This window comes from Gorilla gorilla, chromosome 10, assembly GCF_029281585.2.
Source record: "Gorilla gorilla gorilla isolate KB3781 chromosome 10, NHGRI_mGorGor1-v2.1_pri, whole genome shotgun sequence".
Taxonomy (NCBI): domain Eukaryota; kingdom Metazoa; phylum Chordata; class Mammalia; order Primates; family Hominidae; genus Gorilla; species Gorilla gorilla.
In genome coordinates, this window is record NC_073234.2 from 24,827,979 (window position 1) to 24,849,086 (window position 21,108).

Sequence of the window (21,108 nt, forward strand, 5' to 3'; positions counted from 1 at the left end):
CAATCAGACATAAAACTATCCTCAGCAAATTTAGAAAAATGAAATCATACACTCCACACTCTCGGACTACCATGTGATTAAAATAGAATTCAATAAGAAGAAAATCACTCAAAACCATACAATTACATAGAAATTAAACAACCTGCTCCTGCATGACTTTTGGGTAAATAATGAAATTTTGGCAGAAATCAGGAAGTTCTTTGAAACCAGTAAGAACAAAGATACAACATACCAGAATTTCTGGGACACAGCTAAGGCAGTGTTAAGAGGGAAACTTATAGCACTAAACATCCACATCGAAAAGTTAGAAAGATCTCAACTTAACCTCACATCACAACTAAAAGAACTAGTGGGTCAGCTGTGCTGTGCAGGTGATCCATGCTACACCCTAATCACTACTTGCTCTTAGGAACCTGAAAGTTATAGCAACGGAAGCTTCAAGATGGAAAAAATGGCAGCCAGCCTCTCCCTCTGTGAGCTCCGTCCCAGGGAAATGTAAAGTTGCTACCAGCCTGAAAACCCTGATGGGAGTGGGGTGGTGGTGGCTGCAGTCCCAGGTTGTGGGGTTGCCCCCATGAGGAGAAGTGGGACTCACATAAAAAATAGTCTGGCCAAACGTCCTTGATGAACATTGATGCAAAAATCCTCAACAAAATATTTGCAAACCAATATTCCTGATGAACATCGATGCGAAAATCCTCAATAAAATACTGGTAAACTGAATCCAGCAGCACATCAAAAAGCTTAGCTACTGTGATCAAGTAGACTTCATCCCTGGGATGCAAGGTTGGTTCAACATAGGCATATCAATAAATGTGATTCATTCATATAAACAGAACCAATGACAAAAATACGATTATCTTATCAGATGTAGAAAAGGATTTTAGTAAAATTCAACACCTCTTCATGTTAAAAAACTCCCAATAAACTAGATATTGAAAGAACATACCTCAAAATAATAACAGCCATCTATGACAAACCCACAGCCAACATCATACTGAATGGGCAAAAGCTGGAAGCATTCTCCTTAAAAACTGGCACAAAACAAGGATGTCCTCTCTCACCACTCCTATTGAACACAGTATTGGAAGTCCTCACCAGAACAATCAGGCAAGACAAAGAAATAAAGGGCATCAGAATAGGAAGAAAGGAAGTCAAACTGTCCCTGTTTGCAGACGACATGATTTTATATCTAGAAAACCCCACAGTGTTGGCCCCAAAGCTCCTTAAGCTGAAAAATGATGTTAGCAAAATCTCAGGATACAAAATCAATGTACAAAAATTACTAGCATTCCTATACACCAACAACAGTCAAGCCAAAAGCCAAATCAGGAATGCAAGCAATCCCATTCACAATTGTCACAGAAAGAATAAAATACCTAGAAATATAGCTAACCAGGGAGGTGAAAGATCTATACAATGAGAATTATAAAACACTGCTCAGAAATCAGAGATGACACAAACAAATGGAAAAATATTCCATGCTCATAGAGAGGAAGAATCAGTATGAAAATGGTCATATTGCCCAAAGATCTCTACAATGAGAATTACAAAACACTGCTCAAAGAAATCAGAGATGACGCAAATGGAAAAAATATTCCATGCTCATAGATAGGAAGAATCAATATCATGAAAATGGTCACATTGCCCAAAGCAATTTATAGATTTAATGTTTTTCCTATAAAACTACCAGTGACATCCTTCACAGACCTAGATAAAACTATTTAAAAATGTATATGGAACTAAAAAAAGAGCCCAAATAGCCAAGGCAATCCTAAGCAAAAAGAACAAAGGAGGAGGCATCACACTACCCAACTTCAAACTATACTACAGGGCTACAGTTACCAAAACAGCATAGTACTGGTACAAAAACAGACACACAAATCAATGGGACAGAATGCAGAGACCAGAAATAATGCTGCACACCCACAACCATCTGATCTTCAACAAAGCTGCCAAACACAAGGAAAGGACTCCCTATTCAATAAATGGTGCTGAGATAACTGGCTAGCCATAGGCAGAAGATTGAAACTGGATCCCCTCCTTACACAATGCACAAAAATCAACTCAAGATTGGTTAAAGACTTAAATGTAAAACCAAAAAGTATACAAACTCTGGAAGACAACCTAGGCAATACCATTCTGGACACAGGAACTGCAAAGATTTCATGAAGAAGACACTAAAAACAATCTCAACAAATGCAAACATTGACAAATGGGATCTAATTAACCTAAAGAGCTTCTGCACAGCAAAAGAAACTATCAACAGAGTAAACAGACAACTTAGAGAATGAGAGAAAACTTTTGCAATCTATGCATCCAATAAAGGTCTAATATCTAGCATCTATATAGAATTTAAACACATTTACAAGGAAAAAACAAACCACCACATTAAAAAGTGGGCAAAGGACAGGAATAAACACTTTTCAAAAGAAGATATACATGTGGCCAACAAGCGAATGAAAAAAAGCTCAATACTACTGAATATTAGAGAAATGCAACTCAAAACCACAATGAGATAGATTATCATCTCACATCAGTCAGAATGGCTATTATTAAGAGTCAAAAGATAACAGATGTTGGCAAGGTTGTGGAGAAAAGGGAATGCTTATACACTCTTTGTGGGAATGTAAATTAGTTCAGCCATTATGGAAAGCAGTGTGGCGATTCCTCAAAGAGCTAAAAACAGAACTATCATTTGACCCAAGAATCCCAGTACTGGGTATATATCCAAAGGAATATAAATTGTTCTGTCATAAAGACACATGCACACATATGTTCATTGCAACCCTGTTGCAATGAACAGTAGCAAAGACATGGAATCAACCTAAATGTCCATCAGTGGAAGATTGGATAAAGAAAATGTGGTACATATACACCATGGAACTATGCAGCCATAAAAAAGAACGCCATCATGTCCTTTGCAGGAGCATACATGGAGCTAGAAGCTATTATTCTTAGCAAAATAATGTAGGAACAGAAAACCAAATATTCCATGTGCTCAGTTATAAGTGGGAGCTAAATGAAGGAACATAATGGATACAAAGAGGACAACACACAGTGGGGCCTATCTGAGGGTGGAGGGCGGGAGGAGGGAGAGCAGAAGACACTGAGGCCTATTGGAGGGTGGAGGGTAGGTGGAGAAAGAGGATCAGAAAAAATAATTATTGGGTAGTAGGCTTAGAACCTGGGTAACGAAATAATCTGTACAACAAACCCCATGACACGAGTTTACCTACATAACAAACCTGAACATGAACCCTTCAAACCTAAAATAAAAGTTTTAAACATAATAATAATTAATAAAATTTGAGAAGATTTCATTATTTAAAATCTCAATTCTGAAAATTAAATAGGCAAATGGTTTAGGTAATAATAATTTGGACAGTATGAAGAATAGTGTGAAAAGAGAACAATATGAGGAAGCTCAACTTGGACAATTTGAAAAGTTTTAAAAAGTTGAATTTAGACAAATTGTGAATAAAATTTGTTCTTTTATCATAGAGGTGTAAGGGCTTTTGATAATTCTTTGGTGAAGAGTAAATCGGTAATTAATAACTATTAAAATATGTGGTTAAAATTGTTTTATGATGAAACAATTATGATTTAATTAGCTATATAGAGAAATTTTTTCCAATTGTTGACTCAGCTACTTTCAATAAAATTTTGTGGCACCTTCACAAAGTAAATGATTAAATAACTAGTCCTCATTTTACTATATAGAGATTTTTATACAGACTCTTCCTGTTATGAATAAAATTCAAATTGGAATATTATAAAAGAAAAAAATCAAATAAATGTTTTAAAACCTTTGATTATTTCTGTGAATGTGATACATAGACCAGTATTAGAAGAAAATTATTCAACAAAAATTGAAGAAGAACAATGTACACAGTGGGGTCCATTCTCCATATCTAACTACCTCTACACTAGTATTGGGAAAAAACTGATATTCAAAACTGGCAGCAGTTTTTAATGTTTAATTAAAATAATTATTAATTATTAGAGTACTGATTAATAACGCATAAATTTTGACTTTCTCAAAATTGTTTCAATTTTCAAAACTGAAAAATAAAAATTAAAAATTAATATTTAATTTTTCCAGCTTAGCAGGAAGAGAAACTACATAAATAGAAAATATTAGGCATGGAGCAAATCCTAATGGTTATTAAGTTTAGCTTAGGGGTGTGGTGGAAATTGGTAAAATGTTTCCCTTAGTTTAGGTTAATTACAAAAATGTTCATGGGTTCTCTTTTCAGTGGTTTAACCTCTAGATTATTTGACTTAGAATAGAAAACGATCTTGGTTCCCCAGGCCTCAATTTATTCTTGAAGTGAATCCAATTTCGTATATAAAGTACTCATGGCCTGGCACAAGAAAAAAAAATCTATCACCTTTCTTCCTTCCCATTTCCCATGATAATTACTTTTTTCTTCTCTGCAATGTTAACTTAATCAATGTACACTTTATTGGGGGTGGAGATAAATAGAAGGCAGCTTAGATTTTGAAAAGAGCTTTGTTTTACTGTTAGAAGAAACAAACTAAAGTGAAAAACTAGTGTACCTTAGCAGAGTGACTGATACAGAGTAGACAATCACATTTATCTGTTGACTGTTGAATTTTAAAATGCCAAAGAGTCGTAAGACGAGTATTTTCCTGCATGTCCTCCTTATTGTGAAGGGATGATGGAAACGATTTCCCATTTATGAACTGTGACCGAGGGAAGGGTAAGGATGTGTTAGGGGAGCAAGGAGAGATGAATCTGAGGATACTCACTGTCTCCTGACTCCACAGGCAGAGTGTGGGTTCCAGATCTAACGATGACTCCCTTAGCCATGATCTGAAATGAAAAAACAGTGAAGGAAATTTCTTGAGCTGGACACAGTTCTCAGCCATCTATTCCCCACATGACCCACTTTCAGTTGTCAAGTCTGTGCTGGAGAGAATCAACCTCAAGAAAACTCATGGAATGAAGGACGCACAACAAGAACACAAGGTGGCTGTGTGCAAGTAGTTTATTTTGACATTCCTGAGCCTATTGACCGCTTTTGTCCTACTGATAAGCTGCAATTGTATTCCATGGCCTCATTCTTACCAGGTAATGGAAACTGAGCTCCGATAACTCTCCCATGGCCTGTCTATTCAGTGTATAGTGTGCCATGATAGTCTCCGTGTGGCCACAGGGCAGGGTACCAGCCACAGGCTCCAGGTGAATGTAACTTCCACTTAAGGAGAAAACACGATTTGCAGTGTGCTGAGCGCCCTGGTGGTCTTCTGCTACCCATGAATAGTGAAAACACAAGTTGGGATGCACAGTGAAAACCTGAGTAAACAGAAAAGCAAAGAAAGAATACTGTCTTGAAATTCTTCACCTTAGCTTCTCACCAAAATGAATAGTTACAACGGTGTCTTCCACTCTAAAATACACTATGCCTCTCCCTCATACTGGTCGACAGCCAAATAAATGAATTTTCAGTCTCCCAACATTCAAATATTAAAAGGAAATCATCCACAAATTTATCTCTTTTGCCCTGATTCTGCTAACTCATTACTATTTTGACATTTTCCTCCTGCCCCTCAGAACTAGAGGAAAAATGAGAATGATAAATAACTCAAACAAGTGGAAAAGGGATTTTTCAGATATTAGAATTACCTCATGAATTGGCTTAATTAAAATTAGGGTTTGTATTAATAAAACATTCTATTACCTTATGAGCTTCAAAATTGTTTATAGTAATCCTTAGTAAATTAGCATTTATGCCTCTTATCATTATTGTGACTTCCAACCTTTAAGACCTATGTGATTTCTGAAACTTTAAGCTCTGCAGATAATGTTTTGCGCACAATTCTATTTCCCTTGTGGTAACTGCTCCTTAGCTTTTCTTCAAGGTGCACTTATTTTTTTCTAAATTTATTAGGCATATTTTGTGGACTCTTCTATTTGGTCTCATAATAAAGTTCCTATTTAAAAAAACCTTTTGCGCATAAACACATCATACTAATAATTTACAGATCTTTTAACTCCATGAAAATAGGAACTTTTAAAGTGTGGGGACACTATTTAGTCACCTTTTAAATCCTAGGGAGAGCGAGTGTCTATCACATAGAAAACATTAAACATCATTACATGTTTTTTAAACTGAGTTAACACGTGAAACTGAGAAACAGAAATAATTTATATGTTATTTATCGACACTGAAATCCATAAATTATAGTCTTTTATCACTTCTTTGAGATAACAAGCATGAAAACTTTTTAGCTATAGAAATCTTTTGATCATCGTCATTAGACAATGTATATTAAGTGTGTGTGTGTGTGATCACTTTACAAAATTTCTAAGTGACATGGAAAAAATAACATAAAACAAAGTACATGAATTACTGAAGCAGCTGATATTGTTCAAAACCCAAATCAAATAAGATTTTTTTCATAATATATAAAATGTTACAGATAATGATAGTGAAATTATCAGGCACTTCTGCAGTGCCTTTTCTAATGCCTTTATTGTTTTTCATGAAATTCTATTATCCTCAAATTTGTAAACTCAAAGTTAGATATCTTCTTATTTCTTACTCTTAAATGCAATCTGTGCGTTTCTTCTGAATATATCACTGTTCCTAACATTTCCTTTGTCCTCAGAGATTTGTCTTTCTATACTTACCCGGACAAAAAGTATATTAACCGAGATATTGGTAGTATTGATTGAAAACTGTGCAAGACCCTGCTCATTGGTGGTTGCATTGGAGTAATAATTGGCGTCATTCACAGACATGAAGATGAGTTTATTGGGGATGGGCACACCTTTTCCATCCACCAGAAGCACCTAAAGAAGAAAAGTACTTGATAGTTGATGTGAATAACACCCAGAGAGGACTGAACTCATGTGAGCAAATGCTTTTGCTGCTATAACTAAAACAACAACCTCCCCCTCAAAAAAACCCCACCAAACCTTCATATTTACGACAAAATGTTTCCTTCCATTTGGATCCTCATGTCCTACATAGCTTATCTATGAAACTTTGTAGTATTTCCAGTAAAGTCAGGGAGGTTTTTTTGTTTTTTTTTCCTGAGACGGAGTCTCGCTCTGTCGCCCAGGCTGGAGTGCAGTGGCACGGTCTTGGCTCACTGCAAGCTCTGCCTCCTGGACTCACGCCATTCTCCTGCCTCAGCCTCCCAAGTAGCTGGGACTACAGGCGCCCGCCACCCCGCCCAGCTAATTTTTTGTATTTTTAGTAGAGACGGGGTTTCACCGTGTTAGCCAGGATGGTCTCGATCGCCTGACCTCGTGATCTGCCCGCCTCGGCCTCCGAAAGTGCTGGGATTACAGGCGTGAGCCACCGTCCCCGGCCAAAGTCAGGGAGATTTTTAATAACTACAACGTGCCACTTAATATGCACTTGGAATAAGAATAAAAGAAATGAATTTAAACTGGCTGTTTTTCCCTTTTCGCATAGACGGAGGCTAGAATGCTTGGCTGTGTTCTGAACTCTACTAGCTAAAAAAAGTTACTTAACTTCTCTGCGCTTCAGTTTTCCACCTTCATTAAAAGAGGGATAATAGTTGTGCCTCCTTTATATGGTAGTATTGAAGATTAAATAATTATTTAAAAATACATTAGAGGAGTAGGGCAACTATAGTTTTCCAATAATCTGTTGTGATTTAAAAATAGCCAGAAGAGAATAATTAGAATTTTTAGCAAAAAAAGGACAAATATTTAAGGTGATGAATATCTCAATTATGCTGATTGGATCTTCACAAATTATTTGAATGTATCAAATAATCACATGTACTCCCCAAAATTGATACTATGATGTATCAATTTTTAAAAATTTTTAAATAATAAAAATACGTTAGAAGATATTTGGTGTATGATAATTATTCCATAAATGTTAGTTACTAACGTTATTATTATCTCCTGCAACAAACCAGCTAAGAAAATCCACATGAGAATGTTTTCTTCCCTTCCTTTCCCTTCCCCTTCCCCTGGCCCTTCCCTTTCCCCTTCCCCTTTTTCCTTCTTTTCCTTTTCCTTCCCCTTTCCTTCTTTTCTTTTCTTTCACAACTGGTCTCTGTTGCCCAGGCTGGAGTGCAGTGGTGCCATTATAACTCACAGCAGCATCGAAGTTCTGGGCTCGAGGGATCCTCCCACCTCAGCTTCCCAAGCAGCTGGGACTACAGGTGCACGCCACCAGCCCACTGCTAATTTTTTTTTTTTTTTTTTTTTTTTTTGCAGAGGCAGAGTCTTACTATGTTACTAGGGCCGATCTAGAACTCCCGGCCTCAGGCGATCCTCCCCCCTTGGCCTCCCAAAGTTCTGGGATTATAAGCATGAGCCACTATGCCTGGCCAAATGTCTCAATTTACTAATTATAAAACAGGTACAATTAATTATCAATATGAATAAAATTAATATTTTATTGGTTTTATTATTGTTAAAATATATAAGTTAAACATATAAAAATATAATAATAATAACCATGAAATGCATGTTATTTTAATACCTATGCCTAAAATTAAAGACTTATTTATTTATGTCAGAAGAGAACAACAGATATAAAAAGAACACCGACAGCCATAAATGTTACAAACTCTGAAAATTCTGATGCTGCCTGGGTCATGATAGAAATATCATTTATTCTAAACTGCACGAAAGAAGAGGTTTGATATAATAACTAAGTCACATTACATTAAGTATCTTTATTAGCTACATATTAAAATAGTATCTCTGATTCTCATAATAATTTAGTATGTGTCTGTTTGTTTCATCAGTCATATTTAGAAAGGAAAGTATTTCTCCTTGGTTTCGTGGTTTTGGTCATATTAATTAACTGATAATACTAACCAAGTGTGGGCTGCATCATTGTGTCCTGTGCTTAGGTGCAACTGGATACTTTGCTTACCTGTGCATTACAATATATCCTACCTGTGCAAAAAAGGGGATTCCTTGTCTAAAGTGTGAATCCACTTTCACGAATTTGAGTTTGGATACAATGTTTGTGATTTCACTGATCCTGTTTGCAGTGACTTCCAGGTCTGAAAAATATAAAGAGTCAGTACTTTTAGAAGTTACTTTAGTCATAAAATTTCTTTCTTACAAATGACCTTTATTTTGTTATGGAAAGTAAACTATTGTTTTATTTCCCATATTCGTTCGTTACTCACACCTGTCCCCTCTTCTCTGATCCTGGCTTCCACTCTAAGCTTCATTTCAAAGCCCGTATTTGTAATCTGGAGCATTTTGGTGTGTACTTGTTGGGTGATGCAGCCATTGCTGTTAAGCTGAGAAAAATACCAAAACCAATAAATGTCAAACTGATTGAGATCAATAGTCACTGAATCTACTATTCTGTCTCTAATGACAAGAAAACTTTTTTTTTGCATTAAGCATGTTAATTGACCTTCGAGAACTTAATACTCATATCTGCTTTGTAACCTCCAAAGTTAGTCGTCCAAATGAGAATCTTGTTGACTAAGAACAGAAATTCTTTTTTTGGTGGGGGATATTTTGTGACAAGCTTGTCCTGATGCCCTCTTTCTAGTTAGTAAAATGGAGTCTCACTGGTTGTAAACAGTGATAGCACTGAGAGAGAATACCACCTACTAACCTGTTGACTGAATTCCTCACAGACCTCCTGCTTGTCACAATTAAGAACACGAGATAATTTTCTACACAGGCTCACAGTTGCAAGTCCTGGGACAGGCTTCCCATAGGTGTATCTGGCACATGAGAAATAAATCGGGAATTGAGAATGGCTGTTTGCATTTTCCACTACCACTCCTCCACAGAACTGTCCCTCTTCAGAGTTCCCTACACATCTTTATCATCTGGGTGCCCACCAAGTAGAAAGCTGGCTGGAAAATGTCTCCCTCAAAAATATTAGCCATTAAAACCTTTGAAACTTGACTGCACTGTACCACCACATTCTCTTTGGGATTGAATATATATATTTATATAAATATTGTTATATATTTAATATATAATATTATTATATTTTAATGTTTAATTAAAATAATTATTAATTATTGGAGTACTGCTTAATAATATATAATAATATAATATATAATATAATATATTATATATAAATATATTATATATAATGTTTAAAATAATTATTAATTATTAGAGTACTGATTAATAATATATAATGTAATATATAATATATAACATAATATAATATAATATGTAATATATAAATATAATATATAATATATTATATTATATAATATATAATATATTATATAATATATTATATTATATATTATATAATATAATATATTATATTATATTATATTATATATTATATAATATAATATATAATTATTATATAATATAATATATAATTATTATATATAATATATAATATATTATTATAATGTAATATATAATACAGAAATGTTAATTATATATAATATATAAATATAAATAATATATAATTATATATATTTATATATTATATATTATATAAATATATATTATATATATTTAATCCCAAAGAGAATGTGGTGGTACAGTGCAGTCATATATATATGCAAACATATATATATATGTTTTTCCTTTGGCCAGGTGCGGTGGCTCATGCCTGAAACCCCAACACTTTGGGAAGCCAAGAAGAAGGATTGCTTGAGGCCAAAAGTTCCCAACTAGCATGGGTAACATAGCAGGACCCAGTCTCTACAAGCTTTTTAAAAAGATTAGCTGAGTATGGTGACATGCACCTGTAGTCCTAGCTACTTAACGAGGTTTAGGCAGGAGATTCACATAAGCCCAGGAGTTTGAGGCTACAGTGAGCTAAGATTGCTCCACTGCACTCCAGCCTGGGTGAGAGACTCTGTCTATTAAAAAAATGTTTCTTCCTTTTAACCTACTTATTTTCTATCATTCTTCTTTATTTTGTTTTAATAATATCAAAGCTTATTCTGTATACGGAGTGAGCAAATGTAGATGACGAATTGAATACAAATAAGTACATAATAACTAAGCAAATCTAACACAAAATGCACAGACACACGCACACGTGCACTGACACACATGCACAGAGAAGAGAAGGGAGAGAGAGGGAGAAAAAGAAGCCTAGGAACACATGAGGCATGTAAATACAAAATAATTAGTGGGGTTATGTGTGTGTGCACGTTATATTAGTCCTTTCTCTGATTAGATAATGGGTAACAGAATAATACACAATAATTTTGTTTTGGACATTGGTTTTCTTTCCTATTTGCAAATGGCTCTGAAATTACTTCAAATAAAAAGATAGAATCAAAGCAGCTTATTCTGAAGCCCTTCTCCAACATATAGATATCTGCACTACGGCACTATTAAGTTAGACACATAACTCCTTGGCCATTGCTCTGAGGCTGAAATGAGGCAGAGATCTAGGCGTTTTGGTGTTTCCGGTATATAATATTTAGGCTGGCATATTCCTTTACCCTGCGTGCTCCCTCTGGGACTGTTTGTTTGTAGGCTATCAGTTTTGCTTCTTCAGGTTAAAAGGAACTGTAAGAGGTATCTGTAATCACAGAGGGCAACAGTGGAAAGGAACCTCATAGGTAAGGTTCATGCCCTCTGTCTACTGCTTAAGAGATGGAGGCACAGAGAAGCAGCAGAATGCCTAGTGAAAACAGTAAGTTCTGATAGGGGAGGCACACTCATCCCTGCCGATTCTGAGTCTAGTACCCTTCATAATCATGACATCAGTCACTGGATCATTTATATTATGTTTAAGTCACTTCTATAAAATCCTAATCATTGGCTTTTGCCCAGTAATTGTGACCTGTGATATTTAGGCTTCTCTGTCACATTTTTAGTCCATCGTATCAGCGCATCCTCTTTCCTCAATGACAGGATTAGTATTTATGGTATACATATGAAGAAAAGAAGAAAGTGAAATTTCCTGGAGTGGAAATTTCTGGGGGAGAGATTATTTTAGGTTATTAAACAATTTGTTCTACCATTGCACTATTTCTGGTTATTGAGCAATTGTTCTATCAAAAAGATCAATGTAAAACATTCAATGTATCCTCTTAAAATTGCCCAGAGGAAAGATTAGGCATAATTAATTCAATGTTCCATGAGAAAACAAACAGGCAGATTCTGCAAGCAAGACTTCTAGAGGCCAACTGATGATCTTCAGCGAAATGTCATTAAAAAAAGGAGGTTATAGACTTTTAAACCTCTAAGATATTTATTGATTCCTATGGCTTGCTTTAAAATATTAGAGCTAAAAAACTACTGTAGAGGAGGAAATGGGGCAAAAAGAACCTGGCAAATTTTACAATTTTAAAAATAGGTGATAGGTACATGAAATTGTGTTTTACTTCTCTGTTAACTTTTGCACGTGATTGAAAATTTCCGTTGTAGAGAGTCTGGAAAAAGAAAAGGTACTTAGGAGTCATAATAACCAAAACCAATGTGCGAACATCCAGCTTTATGAGACCATTTTTAGGACAATTGAAGATACTTGACTGTAAACTTGGAATTAGTTTTGGAAAATTACTTCCAATTTTGTTAAGTGATCGTGGTGTCACGGAAGTGGACAATGTCTCTGTATTTTAGAGGTACATACTACTGCATGTACAGAAAAATATCATGATCTTTGTGATTTATCCTAAAATGTTAAAGTAAAATATATGATGAAACAATACAGAAAGATGTTTATTGTTAAATCATAATTAAGTGTGTTTCTATCTTTTATGTATTTGAAAATTTTAATAGTCGTTAAATAAAGAGAAGTCAATGGAGTAATATTACAAAAGTGCTGAGGCAAAGTAAATTTATAATTTTGTACCTACATAATCACTCAAAATTGAGGCAAAATATAAAATTTTAGATAAAAACAATATAACTCACTCTCCACAGACTGTTATGTTCACTTTTTCATCCATGATACTGATTATCTTTGGCACCTGAACTTTGACCTCAAACTTGGGAAGCACTGTTAATAGAGAGAATAGGAATAAAGAAGGTTGGTAAACATTTATTGGAAATACAAATAATTTCAGTATGTCTATAATTTTTCCCAAAATAACACTCTGAATGTTACATTTACTTTCCAGTGTATCAACTTTAAGATGGTAAGGTTTAACAATTCATGCAGAATCTAACTGACTTCTTGAGCACAGCGGGTCTCAGTGACGTTAACAAATGATGGTGGTTTCACTGAAACAAGAAGTTTCATACTTGGCAAAGCGTAATTTGCTACTGAAAATCAGCAAGCTCTTATGAGCTTCTGTGTTCACACCGTCCTAATGGTCTTAGAAGCAGGTAAGTCTGACTCTACTGCAAGTTCAACATATCTACAGGAAATTCAAAGGATCTAAGTGACCTCACACTCTAGGAACCAAAATGTTATGCCTTTTTCATCTTCCATAATCCATACCAAATTCCTCCACGGTGAAGGGGTGCTGTATCCTTCCACCTGATTCTGTCTGTACCACCACCCTGTAGGAGCCCTGAATGGGCTCTGATGAGAGGGGAAAGGACAACTGATTGAGGCCAGCTTCTAGCTTGAGACTCTGCCATTGTGCAATTCGATTTCTTCTTGGGTTCTGAAGGGAAACAAGAAGCATGGGCAGTAATCATTTAGTCACAATAGTCCTTGAGCAACTCAAATGATTTTGAAGGTGATAATTAGCATTGCCTCTGGAAAGACAAATACAGAAAGAAGAGGAAATACAATCAACCTGACAACTGGGAGTAGGAGGAATTCAGATCTGAAAATTTTTAAAGTAGTTCATCTGTCTGGAGTATTATCAGAACCTCCTACTCTCTAAAAGTACTAATTTCCTTATGAGATACTTTTTCTGATACTTACCTCAAGGTATATCAGTGGAATCTATATGATAAAAGGAAAGAAGAGATGTGATTAGAATTCCAGCAAAGGCTACAATTTCAGACTTGTGATCAAGCAACATACTGAGGAAGAATACTGTCTGTAGCTAAATTCAACAAGAAACATAACAGAACTGGAAAAATCTCAGGGAAATTATTAAATAGTTCTAGGATGAGCATACACAATATATTCAATAATTATTATTATGTGTTGCCATTTCCCTGAAAATTATTATTGGTGAATGATATTATCGAATCTTTAAGTATTAATATTATTTGGATACTAAAATTCTCCTAGTGAATAATATGACTATACTGCTGACTTTCATAAATTGGGAAATAGATATTAATAGAGTTATATGTCATTATGATTTAGACCTAACAGAAATAGAATTCCCAGAATCATTTGGTTGAAAGTAAACCACGAATATTTCTTCTAATTTCAACATTGTCTATTTTCGACCTATTAAAAGCAGCTTTGTTCCTTTGCACTAATATTGAAGGTAAGTTGAAAAAAGGGAAATTCAATTAGCATAAAAAAGTCTTTGTGTATAATATATTTCTATACTATATGTATAGAATATATAATAAAATTATAATATGGTCTATTGTATATACCTATATATTCATAAAAGCATAATCCTTTGTTGCTTTTTTAATCATAAATTCCTTGAAAGTATGAATATGAATAGTGCCTTTTTTCTTATGCTTCTTTAATATTCTTAATGCAGTGTGTTCAGAGCAACAAATGCAGCTATTGCCAGACTGATTAAATACTGTTATAAGAGAAAGAACTTCCTCATCTCTTGTCCCTCAATTTTTGTTTTGTATAAGACTGCAAATCTGTGCTGAGGCTGGAGCCAAGTTCAAAAACAAGTGTCTTTCATCCTCTCGCTTTTCTTGTACCTTTCTACCTCACTCTGGGTGAGTATTCCCACTCTACCCACAACCCAAACCACAGATAGTGGATGCTTACCAGTTCATTTCGAGGGCGAAAATTTTCATCCACGGAGACAACACGGAATCTTACTGGAAAAGTAGTTCTCCGATAAGATTCAGACATGATAAAGCAGGTAATTTGGGTAATAAGACAGGAGGCTACGGGGCTAGGATAATGGAGACTTTGGCGGTTCAGGTGGCCCTTCTCAGTGTTGCCCCAAACAGTGGAATTTCCCTACTTACCTGTCTGTCCTGGTTTATACATGGGTTTGTCTGTCTGGACAAAGACCAGACTTTGGGTGTTCAGTACCAGAACTGTGTTCCTCTTCCTGAAATCTTGCGTAAGCCCCTTTATCCGGATGCTAAGGAATGCCACCTCTGAAGAGGCTGAGATCCTTGGGAGCTAAAAAGCAAAGGATTTTTTACTACTGAGGAACTGTGCAGTCTTCTCCCTCTGCATTCTTCAGTCATTGCTATTTCCTATCTCTCCTTCAGCTTCACCAAGGAGAAGGAAGGTGTGACTATTTCTTCAGACATAAGAGTGACGATATTAATGTGAGATAGAGGAATGGTATCAGTAAGAGTGGCCATCAATAGAACCCAGATCTCCATGGAATTCACCTAGAGCTCTAGTTATTAAATTAGATGCCTTTTAACTGAGTATATATATTCTGAAGGAATGGAGAGAAACATCTCTGAAAAAATATGGGAGAGCATAGGAGCTGAGTTTCCCAAGTTAGGCAACTTTAAAGAGGTACTAGGTGTTTGCTTAGGGTATCCTGCATGTGCAAAAAATTATGTTGCATGCAAAGTTTTTATCATGAAATTTTCATATGATCTATTTCTAGGAAATGTCCAGCCCGATCCTTAAAGAGACGGTTACAATCAAAACTAGAAAACTCCTCTAAGTCATGAAATTTTTGTGGGCAATAGGATTATTATTTAGGAATGAAATTTAGAAGAGTATTTCTTCCTTACTCTGGTAAAAAATGCTTTGTTCCTTAATAGTTGAAAACTCACTATTTTTAGTCCTTTCTGAAGTCCTAACTACATTCCTTTTTTTTTTTTTTTTTTTTTTTTGAGACGGAGTCTCTCTGTCGCCCAGGCTGGAGTGCAGTGGGGCGATCTCGGCTCACTGCAAGCTTCGCCTCCCGGGTTCACGCCATTCTCCTGCCTCAGCCTCCCAGGTAGCTGGGACTACGGGCGCCTGCCACTACACCCGGCTAATTTTTTGTATTTTTGGTAGAGACGGGGTTTCACCTTGTCACCCAGGATGGTCTCGATCTCCTGACCTCGTGATCTGCCCGCCTTGGCTTCCCAAAGTGCTGGGATTACAGGCGTGAGCCACCGCACCTGGCCCCTGAAGTCCTAACTACATTCTTAAAGTCATACCTTGGGATTGCACACCAGAGCTCCATCACCATGAACTATAGAGCTCAATAAAATGTATCAAGCAGGGATAGCCAGCTGGCACCGTAGCACTCACAGTGAAGGAGACACAGTGGAATAAGTCCTTCTCCGCCACCAGGTCAGTGAAGAGGCTCCTGTTTTCCCTGCCAGACTCCAAGGAAGCACTTACAGTCACTGTCTCATTCAGGTGGCTCAGAAGGACACAGCCCTTCTTAGGGGCCTCAGTGTGGAGCAGGGAGGGGACCAGCACCATATACTGCCTGGGAAAGGAAGAAGTCTAAATTAGAGAAAAACTGACGATAGTAAGCGTTTTCATCCATAAATGTGTTTTCGTAACAATATGTATTAATTGGTGCAATCAGTTTTATTCTAAAAGTCAATGGACTAAGTCAATGGAGGTTCTGTCACAGATCAGCACAAAAATTTTATCTTTTACTCATCAGTCATGCCTCAGCCACACAATCTGGAGCCATACAACACTGGAGATTGCTTTCCAAGATGTTACAATTTCACAGGCATTCCTTGCTTTAGAGAGCAGTCTGAGCTCTTTAAACTTTAACTTTGAACTTTAAAAAGAATCTGAATTCTTGAATATATATCCATAAAAGTGCATGCACACAAACACACACACATATATAAAAAGTTGGGAGTGATTATTCATTGTAAAAAGGACTTACATTAAAATCTGTCTAGATAAACATGACTTTGGAATGAACACCGTGACTAGATTTACAGAAATTCAACTGAAAGAACTTCAGTAAGCATATATCATTACACAAAATAACACATGTGTATATTGCAAAATCATTTTCTTAATATCAGCAACACTGAAAAAAAGTATTTGCTGTTTCTCTTAGGCTCCTCAGATACAGCTCAAAGTCAATATTTTATCAACGAGTTTGAAAATTTTGTCAATTATTTACATGCACAACTCCCCGCTACACACACACTACACAAACACACACTGTATTTTATTATCATTTCCCTTTATGCTCAATTTCTTGAGGCAATTAACATTAATAATTTAATATTAATATGTCCATGTTTATAAACATGTTTGTTTCCGAATCACATGGGTGGATAGGCTATCTTTTCAATTAAAAAAAAAAAAAAACAGGTTCAGGCTGGGAGCAGTGGCTTATACCTAGTTCCCGGCACTTTGGGAGGCTGAGGCAGGAGAGTCACTTGAGGCCAAGAGTTTGAGAACAGCCTGCGCAACATTGTGAGGTCCCCCATCTCTACAAAAATTAAAATAAAAAATTTAGCCAGGTGGCGCATGGCTGTAGTAGCAGTTACTCAGGAGGCTGAGGCAAGAAGGATCACTTAAGCCCACGAGGTTGAGGCTACAGTGAGCTATGATTGCACCAGTGCTTTCAGAGTGACAGAGTGAGACCCTGTTTCAAAAAAAAAAAAAAAGTTTATATAAGTACTAAAAGTACATATTATTTTGAAAAGTCTTTTCTTTTTTATTTAAATTGTTGAAAGTTTTCAGTTTTTCAGAGGCACAGGCAATTTTTTGTGTAAGCCTCACATTCTTGCCTTAGCTTTATTGATGAGTGTCCTTTGTCTCTAATGCCCTCCACTCCATATTTTCCTGTCACTTTCCAGAAGCCTCCAACTCAATATAATCTCTCCACACTCTGAACTCCCATGGGCTGAAAGAGAATGTGTTTTTGTTATTGTTGTTTTTGAGTATCTGCCACATGACAAGAATTGTTAAGCTGTCTCTGTATTAAGCCATTTAATCTTCCCAGCAATGCTGTAAGGTACATGCATGATACTCTCCATGTTCATGGAAGCTAAAACATGAGATCCTCATCAGTCCCCAAAACTTGAATCCATAACAGATGGATAAAATCCCTGCCCCCATGCCAAATCAGTAAAATCAGTAAATTGTGACTAAAATGTAACTCTTCAAAGCTTTAACGATTCAATGATTCATGATTCAATATCTGCAGGATTAGGCCATTTATAGAGTAAATTTGCAAGTAAAAACTATTATTTTCTTATATTATTTTACTACCCTTACTTTCCATTGCCAACATAAACTCTTACTTTTTAAATTGTTTTCTGGACAGGCAATTTGGCACAAGAAACCCAATATTGTTGCTTTACAAAATTAATAGGTGTGCGACTAGGAGGAGAGAATCCAAGGATAGTTGAGTTGTGGAATCTGGAACTCAAATTTGGTCCCCTCATCCTCCACGTAGTCTGCTCCAGCACACCAGTCTTGCTGTACGTGTTTTAAAGTGTTCCTGGGCAAAACTATATGCCATGAATCTCCAGGGCCACTCTTAAATCATCCAAGTTTCAGATGATTTTACTGTATGAGTGGTAAGGTTTTGTTCTCTAGCAGAGAGGCTGAGGGCAGTTAAGTAACTCACCGATAGTCATTCAGCTAGTCTCTTATGTCTTAATCTTTTTCTGGTATCTGGATGCTTCTGATCTCCTGATCACTGCTCTTTTAACAGCATAATAAATAATAAAAATGTATCATTTTTTACTTCCCCATCAAAAAATTGTTCCTTTAGTTCTTTGATCTTAATAAGAAGGTATATATATATTTATAATTTATTTACTATTTTTATTCTTATAAATTATAAGCCTAAAAGATATCACGATTAAAAATTAATTCCACGTATATTTGATATTCTAAAGAACTATTTTATATGAGTTCAGTTAATATTTTTTTAACAGATATTGAAATCGGAACAAATCCAGGTTGACAAACTTGCCCAAGATTTCATTGGTAGTGAGCTGCTAAAATGTTTTAATATATGTTTACTCAGTCATGAATGTTTGCATTTTAAATATTTGCCTTTTTAGCAGGGACTAAATGTAGCAAATATTAAAGTGATAACTTTTAATTTTCTCTTTTTCATTTTATTCCCCTGAAACCTTCATCTTTCTGAAGCTTACTGCCCCAAGGCAGGGGAGAATGGCTATTGGTTCTCTTTTGCAATCTCTCTCATTTATCACATCAAGGGTTAATTCTGGAGGGATGAAGTTAAGTTTTCTCCTTACAAAGGGAGAAAACACCCCTTCTGCTTGTGATAACTAGGGCATGAGGCTTGTTGTTCTTTGTTCAGTGGCGGACACAACGTAAAAGGATGGTTTCAATGGCAGCATGGTCCTATGTAGTGTAGGACTGCATCCAGAACCACAAATTGCTTAATGTTTCTGACCCAATACGCGCTACTCGCTTTATCCATTCAGTCTGCTCTCAGAAAGCAAAATAGCCTCCACATATTCCCAAATGCTTTCTGGATGGAGAGCAGCTGGAAGTAGTAGTGCCCACCGCTGTAGATGAGGTAGAAGGATAGTGGGGGAGAAATGTACCCCTACCGGTTGCCAGGAAACTGTGCAAGGAAAAAGCCTGAGGAAAGCAGGAGACTTACTGGATTGAACTCCTTATTTCTGCTTTCTGCACTTTGGCCTGAAGAAGGCTATTTGAGTTAGATGAATAAGGGTAACACACAGAGCAGAGGGACCCCTTATCCCTTTCCCCATTTGGGACTCTGAAGACTTCCCTGTATCAGTCTGGAATACAGGAGACACGATATGCATCTAGAAGTGCAGTGTGGGTATGCAAGAGAGAGGTAGAAGTTTAACCTCTCCAGGACACCTCAGTGCCTATGTGCTATTATTGGACCCAAGAGTTCTTACCATTCTCTGGAAGAAAAGTAAAGGCAGCTGGGTTAAGGCCAGGGACCTTAAATGGCCTGGACTGCAAAGGGGCAAGGTGACCCTACATCACAGGCTGTGTTGAAACAATAGCCATAGTATTTGAGGCAGGATGCAAAGGTAGCAGTTCTATGGGATATGAAACAGCTGAAGTGAGACAGTCAGTTAGAGAGGACTGTTGGGTCCTGAACACACAAGAGAAACCAGATGGCTAAACTTCAACAGTGCCTGCCAGCAAGTAAGGAGAAGTCAGACTGACAGTAGCCAAGAAGGACGGAGAACTTTGAGACCAAGGACTCTGACACTTTTCTCTATTAGGAGTTAATGGAGACCACAGTTCTCTAGACACTATAGAGGAGAGGAACTGGGGAGAGGTGGAAAAGAAGTCTTACAATTATTGAGTTGTACCAACTTACAACTGGATAGGGTTAAAATTATTTTCCCCGCTTTGGTCCCCCACTGGGGGCTGTTGGTGAAGACTTGATACATGATTGAAAAATAAAGGAGCTATACTTTCTGTATATATATATATATATGGCCTACAATACATGTTAAGTTGCACTTCACTATACATTTTGAATATCTTTATATTCAGTGCCTTCCATCCAAAAGAACGGTTTTGTGAAGGTGGGATCTAGTGTTTTATTTAGTCATGCTTCCTAGTGACTACTCGTATTTATGACTCTGATTGGCCCAGTGTAGAAAAAATGATTTCAAGAATAGAGGATAAACGAAAGATAAACAAGGGATTAACTGGAATAATTTCTTATATTTGGAAGGTATTGTAATGAGTGGAAAGGTGGCATTTACAAAGGAAGGCAAAGCGAAGACACAAGGGAGAGACTGAAACGCCCTCTGGAGGAAGGGGTCTTGAATGAGACTTACGGTTCTGCAGAGTTTGAGTCACTGGCAGAAAGCAGGATAAGAAGTAGCACGAGACATAAATGAAGAAGTCTGTCTTTCCACATTGTGAGGGATAAATCTCAGGGTTGTGTCCAACTCTCTGCCCTCAGCCTCGCCCTGGAGACCAGCTGAGTTTACCAGGCTTTATGTGGCCACTATGTACAAACAAGCCCCACCCCAAGGCCTCTGAATAGAGTTCAGAATTGAGCACAGATTCCCTAAAAGGGTCATTACTCTCAGTGGTTGCCTCATTTTTCTCAAGGCTAAATTCTGATAGGTACTGAGGCATGTCTGGAAGATAAAATTTGTATTCCATTTAGAATGAGCTTTGACAGCAAACCTCC

The 21,108-nt window shown here is 36.5% G+C and overlaps 1 protein-coding gene across 1 annotated transcript in view; it reads right to left on the bottom strand.

Annotated features, from left to right (window-relative positions):
* Positions 1-20,883, bottom strand: part of LOC101142455 (PZP alpha-2-macroglobulin like) — a 59,864-nt gene extending 38,981 nt beyond the window's left edge. Inside the window, exons 1-13 of the mRNA XM_004052670.4 lie at positions 20,747-20,883; positions 16,254-16,437; positions 15,011-15,170; positions 14,805-14,857; positions 13,812-13,832; positions 13,377-13,545; positions 12,848-12,932; positions 9,606-9,717; positions 9,165-9,279; positions 8,924-9,033; positions 6,662-6,823; positions 5,096-5,323; positions 4,777-4,840 (exon numbers count right to left, since the gene is read on the bottom strand). Coding sequence (XP_004052718.3) covers positions 4,777-4,840; positions 5,096-5,323; positions 6,662-6,823; positions 8,924-9,033; positions 9,165-9,279; positions 9,606-9,717; positions 12,848-12,932; positions 13,377-13,545; positions 13,812-13,832; positions 14,805-14,857; positions 15,011-15,170; positions 16,254-16,437; positions 20,747-20,829 — 1,546 coding nt within the window. The 5' untranslated portion in view covers positions 20,830-20,883. The remainder of the gene's footprint in view (positions 1-4,776; positions 4,841-5,095; positions 5,324-6,661; positions 6,824-8,923; positions 9,034-9,164; positions 9,280-9,605; positions 9,718-12,847; positions 12,933-13,376; positions 13,546-13,811; positions 13,833-14,804; positions 14,858-15,010; positions 15,171-16,253; positions 16,438-20,746) is intronic.
* Positions 20,884-21,108: the final 225 nt, after the last annotated feature.